This window comes from Schistocerca piceifrons, chromosome 6 (genome assembly GCF_021461385.2).
Source record: "Schistocerca piceifrons isolate TAMUIC-IGC-003096 chromosome 6, iqSchPice1.1, whole genome shotgun sequence".
NCBI classification, from domain to species: domain Eukaryota; kingdom Metazoa; phylum Arthropoda; class Insecta; order Orthoptera; family Acrididae; genus Schistocerca; species Schistocerca piceifrons.
In genome coordinates this window covers 173,135,763-173,143,876 of record NC_060143.1, presented here as the reverse complement: position 1 = coordinate 173,143,876, position 8,114 = coordinate 173,135,763, and the positions used below count along the sequence as shown (strand labels likewise).

The 8,114-nt window shown below is 45.4% G+C and overlaps 1 protein-coding gene across 1 annotated transcript; it reads left to right on the top strand.

The window, feature by feature from the left end:
* The first annotated feature begins 7,004 nt into the window (after nucleotides 1-7,004).
* On the top strand, nucleotides 7,005-7,592 carry LOC124803214. The gene has a single exon (XM_047264395.1). It carries the CDS (start codon nucleotides 7,005-7,007, stop codon nucleotides 7,590-7,592), a length of 588 nt encoding a protein of 195 aa, XP_047120351.1.
* Nucleotides 7,593-8,114: the final 522 nt, after the last annotated feature.

Sequence of the window (8,114 nt, the reverse complement as noted above, 5' to 3'; positions counted from 1 at the left end):
AAATCAGGTTTGCTATAAATACACGCTGTAACGGCCATGAATGTTGGTTAGCTTTGAGATCGAACAGGGTTATTTGATGTTAGTCATCATACCTTTAAGGCGACAAATACACCACTATCAACAGCTCGCTGAGTTTGAACGAGGTCGTGTAATAGGGCTACGAGAAGCTGGATGTTCCTTCTGCGATACTACAGAACACTTGACAGGAATGTAGCAACTGTACATGATAGCTGACAGCGATGGTCATGGGATTGTACGGTTGCAAGAAGACCGGGCTGCGGACCGCCACGTGGCTTATACTGCATCTTCAGCAGCAAGCAATCTGAGCAGCAGTTGGGGCCAGGGTGACCCAACGAACTGTTACAAATCGGTTACTTCAAGGACAGCTACGAGTCACACGACCTATAGCATTCCACTCTGCCTCCAAATCACCCCTATTTGGGATTTCAGTGGTATCATGCGAGAATTAATTGGAGAACAGGGTATAGTGATCTGTTGTGTTTGCTAATGATAGCTGGTACTGCCTCGGTGCAAGTGATGTCCGTGTGTTGACTAAGAGGAGGACAGCTGACAGCCTGCAAGCAACCTGTCTGCGTGCTGAACACACTGGACCTACACCTGGAGTTGCGGTCTGGGGAGCGATACTCGTGGACATTCCACGCTCTCTGACTGTAAATCTGTACGTCAGTCTGGTGATTCTACCTGTTGTGCTGCCATTCATTAACAGCATTCTAGTCGTGTTTTCCAAAAGGATAGCGCTCGACTACACACTGCTGGTGTGACCCTATATGCCCTACAGAGTGTCGACGTGTTACCTTGGCTTGCGCAGTCACCAGATCTGTCTCCAATCGAGCACATATGGGGCATCATCGGACGACAACTCCGGCGTCATCCATAACCAGCGTTAACCGTCCCTGTATTGACTACATCCCACAAACTGACGTCCGCCGCCTGTAGAACACAATACATGTACGTTTGCATGCTTGCATTCAACGTTCTAACGGTTACACCAGTTATTAATGTACTAGCATTTCACATTTGCAATGTCTTATCTCACGTTTACATTAACTTGTGATCTTGCAATGTTAATCACTTAAATGTGTTACCTAGGCATATCTGTTCTCAAAATTTAATTACTCTACATTAATTACGTTTTGGTGTTGCGATTTTTTCGACAGGATAAGTCACATTAAGACGTACAAGCCCTTTTAATTTTGAGAATGGTTCCAGATGTTGAAACGAGGTTTCCCGCTATTGATAGAATGCTAAGGGGAACATTGTGTTTTGTATGGCTAATGCTCTGGAGTATCAACCAAGATTGTGAAACATGTATGGCTGTTTTAATGGCACTGAATACTTTTCGTAACTGCATCCAGTAACTCTTGGAGAGAAAATTACGTTGATTTAGCGCTCGTTAATACTGACGCTGGAACCCTTTCCCTCCCGCCGGAGATTCGAGTGCTCACTCGGGCATGGGTATGTGTGTTGTCCTTAGAATAAGTTAGTTTAAATAGTGTGTAGGCCTAAGGACCGATGACCTCAGCAGTTTGGTCCCTTAGGAATTCACGCACACATTTGGAAACCTTTCGCAAAAGAATCCTAGAAGTCTGCTAAAATTGGAGAGAAATGAGCCCAGAGTCGGATATAATGGAGAAAACACCGCAAAATAGAGTTGTCATGCCAAGCTCCGTCGTTATATTCAGACTGTGGGTCCCGGGGTCCCGGGTTCGATCCCCGGCCGGATTGGGAATTTTCTCTGCCTGGGGACTGGGTGTTTGTGCTGTTCTCACCATTTCATCATCATCATCGTTCGTGACAGTGGCAAGATTGAACTGTGTAAAACTACTAGACTGTGTAAAAATGGGGACTTTGTAGGGGCGCTGATAACCGTGCAGTTGAGCGCCTCACAAACCAAACGTTGTATTCAGCTACTAAGTTCAGATGGACCTCAGGAAAACTATTTAGATTTTGTGTTCGTTTCCAGATTCTTGTGGAAAGATGGAGAGTTAAGCCAGGCAGTTTTCCATTTAAACCCTGCTTGTAAAAGACGAAGCAGAAACGTCGGTCGTTCATACTTCATAGTAATAAACAGCCCTGAATCGGCAGGGAATGTTAGAGGTGGGGGGGGGGGGGCGGGGGGTGACAAATTCTAATTCATCACTTCTTAATAGAAAACAAATGTGAACTTAACACATCACTGTGACATCGATTCGTCCTGGCTGATCAAATGGCTCAAATGGCTCTGAGCACTATGGGACTCAACTGCTGAGGTCATTAGTCCCCTAGAACTTAGAACTAGTTAAACCTAACCAACCTAAGGACATCACAAACATCCATGCCCGAGGCACGATTCGAACCTGCGACCGTAGCGGTCTTGCGGTTGCAGACTGCAGCGCCTTTAACCGCTCGGTCACTTCGGCCGGCTCCTGGCTGATCACATCAGTTTTATTTCAAGATACATTTGATCAGATTTGACTGTAATACAACAAATCTGTGATCTTACAACTGGTAACACTTTATATTAATTGAAAAGTAACAAATTCAGGCGTACATACATTATTAAAACACAACGATACACACAAGGTGCTAACGAACTGAGTGATAATGACCAATATTAAAGCCCAAAATATTATGACGAATACTTCGCAGTCAGTGGTACCTTTTCATTACAAATCGTGAAAGGTATTTAGAAGCAATCAGCAAATTCTTTAAAATTAACATTAAAAAAAGCTCTTCACAAAGAGTATACATGGTAAGTCTTTAACTGACCTGAGACACATCGAAACCTTTATATACGTTAGCGCATCTGACGTACTAAACTTCACAGAATCAAATGGTGGTACCCTGACATCAACGGCATGTACCGAAGCATCTCATAGACACCCGCAGCGTTACTATCGCAATAAGTATTTGAAGGCAATGGAATAGCGGGAAGCTTCACAACTAAATATCTCAATAAAGCATGATAGTTCTTTACAGCACTTAAAACACATGGAGACATTGGTAAACAGACGACAACCCACGTTTAACATTAATCTTAAAAAACAGGAGCGAATGAGAGCGAAGCTTCATATGGCACAAGCCTTTTCACTAATACGAGAAACTAATGAAGTGACATACACAGATTAACAGAAACACAAGTCATGAGCGGCAGGCAACACTAGCACAACCCAATGAACAACACGAACATGAAGTAAGAGGCAGCGAAACACCCAAAAACCGTAGTGTAGTACGAACTACAGGAGAAAGAAAAGTGGCGTTCTACGGATCGGAGCGTGGGATGTCAGGTCCCTTAATCGGGCAGGTAGGTTAGAAAATTTAAAAAGGGAAATGGAGAGGATAATGTTAGATATATTAGGAATTAGTGAAGTTCGGTGGCAGGAGGAACAGGACTTTTGCTCAGGTGAATACAGGATTATAAATACAAAATCAAATGCGGGTAATGCAGGAGTAGGTTTAATGATGAATAAAAAAAATAGGAGTGCGGGTAAGCTACTACAAACAGCATAGTGAACGCATTATTGTGGCCAAGATAGAAACGAAGCCCACGCCTACTATAGTAGTACAAGTTTATATGCGTTGATATTGTTGTGAATATCACAAGACAAACACAAAAACATTTGGGTGCTATGCAACTAGAAAATTAACTAAACATATGGTTAAGATGGTTACCTTCTGGAATACATGCAAATCAAAGCACCATTTTAGTACTAAATGCTTTAATAAACTTCTTTAAAACGACAAAATGGTTCAAATGGTTCAAATGGCTTTGAGCACTACGGGACTTAACTGCTGAGGTCATCAGTCCCCTAGAACTTAGAACTAAGGACATCACACACATCCATGCCCGAGGCAGGATTCGAACCTGCGACCGTAGCGGTCGCGCGGATCCAGACTGTAGCATCTAGAACCGCTCGGCCACTCTGGCCGGCTTTAAAACGACAACATTTGTATTTTTCATCTGGATACTGCCATTGCTATGCAGTGATGAGACATGGACGACGAAATGCACAGTTTGGGTCTGGCCATTACTTCTGCTCGGATTGCCGAAGCGGGAAATCCGTAAAGCGAGAAATCCGGGTTCGACTCCCGGTCCAGCACACAGCTGCACTGCCGTCATTCCATTACGCAGTTGTAGGTGGTTCATATTTCCAACTGCGAACACATTTCATGTCTCTCAAACGAAGAGTCCACTGTCAGTTCCATAGGACTGTTGGCACGCTTTACGTGTTAAGCGAATTACGAGTATAAGAACAAACACCGTCCGAACAGGCCTCGAAGGCCCAACGGTATCGACCGGCCACGGTGTCATCCTCAGCCCTTGGGCGTCATCGGATGCGGATGTGTAAGGAGATGTGGTCAGCACACCACTCTCCTGGCCATTGTCAGTTTTCGTGAGTGGTGGCTCCACATTTCAGTCAAGCAGCTCCTCAATTGGTCTCATAAGAGGCGAAGGCACCCCAGGGGATCCGGGTTCGAATCCGAGTCTGCCACAAATTTTCATCTTTCCCCATTGATTTAAATCAATGCCTGCTCGAAACGAACGTCTCTAATTCCTTTGTGTCTAAATTATGAGTGCAGGGAAAAGGCAGGGAAATGGACCTATAACGTATTTGCGTTTCAATACAAAGGCTTGTTAACATTAACGGAGAAGACTGTAGTGGAGAATTGTTATCGACATAAAAATTTTCTGGGTATGGTACTGCGTCATAATGTTTAAAAATACTGCTTCTGGAGAAATACCAACGTTTCGGCCACGGTTGCAGCGGCCTTCTTCTGGGTCTACCGGTGCGTTCTAGCTATGCAGTGTCCCTTATATTTTGTTGTTACTGTTCACTGCACATGCCGTTACGTCATAATTTTAAAAAATAGTTCGTTTCATGGGCCACTTAAGGAAGAAGAAGAGAGAAATTTATTTTAATAGATTATTGCGGTGGAGGGAGAGCGTAACCTCTGTTTCCTGTTGACTCTTGTGTTATGTGCCATGATTGGTGGTCACCAATGCTGGATGTCGGCCGCGCTGCGGCAATTATTCGCCGGTAGTGCTCGTGCCTTATATTGACAGTGCGGTCTGTTAGGCTCTGATTGCTGGCAGCCAAGATGGGACAAGCCTGAGTCCATCCTCTCTCTTCATGTTATTAGGATGTTTAAGTATTTCGATGGCCTCTCTGATTTTGCGTTTCTTCATAACCGGCTGCTTGGTCAACACACATGCTTCGCTGAATTTTATTTCCTTTCCGCAGTCTTGCTGATGTTCTGCCACTGCAGATTTGTTGTGTTTCCCTAGACGAATATAGCGCTCGTATTCCCGAATGCGCTTTGCTATTGGCCTGCCAGTCTCACCGATGTATGCCTCTCCACATTAGCATTCCATCTTGTACATGCCTGCAGCGTGTAATGCACCCACGCTGTCCGTAGTGGAGCCTAGCACTTCCTGGATCCTGCGACCACTATAGAATACGGGCTGCACCCCAACCCGGTGAAGGTGTTTGCCTATTTGGTCAGTAACATTTTTCACACAAGGTAAGTGCACTGTTGGCTGCGGTTTGTCTATTTCTTGCTTATGCTTACTTGCGTTCGTCGACAAAGCTGTGTGGATCGACTTATGGCTGTAACCACTGACTAGAAACGTTGTGCGTAGCCTTTTAAGCTCAGGTGTTATGATTTGAGCATGACTTAGGCGCAGCGCACGGGTTGCCAAAGAACGGATGACAGTTCTTCTGCGCTGGGTGGTGGTAGGATTGGGCGTGCAGATACCTGTCTGTACGTGTAGGCTTGCGACATAGTCTGTGCCCCAGCGTGCCCTCCGTTGTCCTGTATACTTCGACGTCTAGAAATGGAATCGCACCATTCTTGACTACTTCGAGCGTGAACTGTATCTTCCCGTGCATGTTGTTCAAATATTCTTGCAACTTTCGTAGCTCCGTTTCACCATGAGGCCGTATAGCAAACGTCTCGTCCAAGTATCTGAGCCAGCAACGTGGGCGTAAAGAAGCTGAACCAAAGGCCGTTGCTTCAAAGGCTTCCATGATTTTGTCGGCTGCCATTGTTGTAATTATAGAAACAAAACAGGAATATACAAAAATTTAAAAACTTATGTTTGTCATGTTCATTATATTATCTTATGACTTTCGTGGTTTACTTGATATTGATTGTAACGTAGTTCTACGAACACCGCGCCTCAGGATACACAGATCGAAAGGTTTCTTGCTTAATTAACCTGTCAAGCTAAAGACTCATTACTAGTATTCACGAATTTACGTTTCGATCGTTACCTCATTAACGAAATTGGAATTACGGTGTGCTGCGCCAGCAGGGTCGCAACTCAGTCGTTAGAGCTGTTCGAAAGCACGAGAGTAGCTCGCAGGATAATGTGCAGTGCTGACAGTTTTGCTTCTCGGACGAGTGGCTATAGCATCCAAAAGGCAGTTAGGCCCTTATACCTTATGTTCCAAATCTTTGGTCTTGCTCCCATTATCAGTGATAGCAAAGATTCGTCGTCTTGTCCCTTCGGCACGTCACTAAAGAGACTCTTAGGCTACGTCATACCTGTGATATGGCTTACGTGCATCAGTGCCTCTGGTCTCTACTGCATTTATAAAGAAATGCGTGTAATGGAAATAGCTCCAAGGTTTCCTGTGGCGGACCGTGTTACAATTGTGTTCTTTGTTTTACTGATTTTGTTAGAGTCAGGTATATTGTTATGCAGATGTCTATATACTGGGCACCATTTCGTTAGTGGCATCACGAAATTGCTGGAAAAGGTAGATGCACTGTTCACCATGCGAGATCGCACTTACATAACGAAAATATATCGCAAAACTCGCTTTACAGCAGTTTCACTGTTGAGTGCTGTCCTCATCATGGTTGTTATGCCAGTTAGCTCACTAGCAGCCTATAACTTCGCAGACTATCCAAGGGTGTCCATCATGATATGTCTACAAGCATTTGTCACGGTAGGGAGGGTTCAGTTTTTCGCCACTGTGCTGTTACTTCGGCACAGGATGGGCATCGTGTGTGGGCACGTGCTGAGGAGCACCTGGCCACCGACGTGCAGCGAGGAGTCTCTGGAGGAGCTGGCGACGCGCGCGGGACAGCCGGGGGTGGCGGGGGCGGTGGGGGCGGAGGTGCGTCGAATTCAGCGCGCCAGATTGGCCCTCCACCGTTGCGCCCGCCTTTGCAGTCTCCACTTCGGACCCGCACTGCTGCTGGCGGTCTTGGGAGATTTCGTCGTGATGACCTGCTGCGCATACTGGCTTGTATGCGTGACAACTGAAGCACATTACCAGCTAGCAAACAAGAGCGCGCTAGTACTCGTGAACGCTTTCAGCCTTAGTAACGCCCTGTGTCGCCAGTTGGCGGTCTGCTGGGCCTGTTCCTCGGCGGCCGAGCGCGCCGACAGAACTCGTCTGTTGCTGTCCAGGCTGGAGCCGCTGCTACGTTCCGGGCCGGCAGCGGACGTTCTGCGACTTCCGGTGGACAGACTATGTGTTTCCGCCATGGGATTTTATAACATCGACCTTCAAATCTTCGTAACTACTGTTAGTGCTGCAGTCGCCTATCTCGTGATTCTTATACAAATTCCTACCTAAAGTACTACATATTGTCTTTAACTAGGGAGCCCATCTTCCTTGAAGTGCCATGTATGGAAACTATCTTTGCTACAAATACAGTCTTGCAAATATAAAACTTGTGCCGTGTGCCTATATCCTTCTAATGAGTACGTGGTAAATACAAACTATTCTTCAATCAACCGTACCTTTTTGTACAGGAGAGTGTTATATCTTGAGGGTAATGTGTCTAGGAAGACATCACGTTTCCTGGTCTGTGTTTCGATCTAGTGACCGAATTTAAAATGAAGGAACGCGCACCAGAGATCGCCATTACCATTTACGGTATTTTCTACTGTTTTTATTATTGTGAGACATGAAGCCATTTAAAAAAAAAAATCCTGTTTGGGGAACTACACTACTGGCCATTAAAATTGCTACACCACGAAGATGACGTGCCACAGATGCGAAATTTAACCGACAGGAAGAAGATGCTGTGATATGCAAACGATTAGCTTTTCAGAGCATTCACACAAGGTTGGCGCCGGTGGAGACACCTACAAC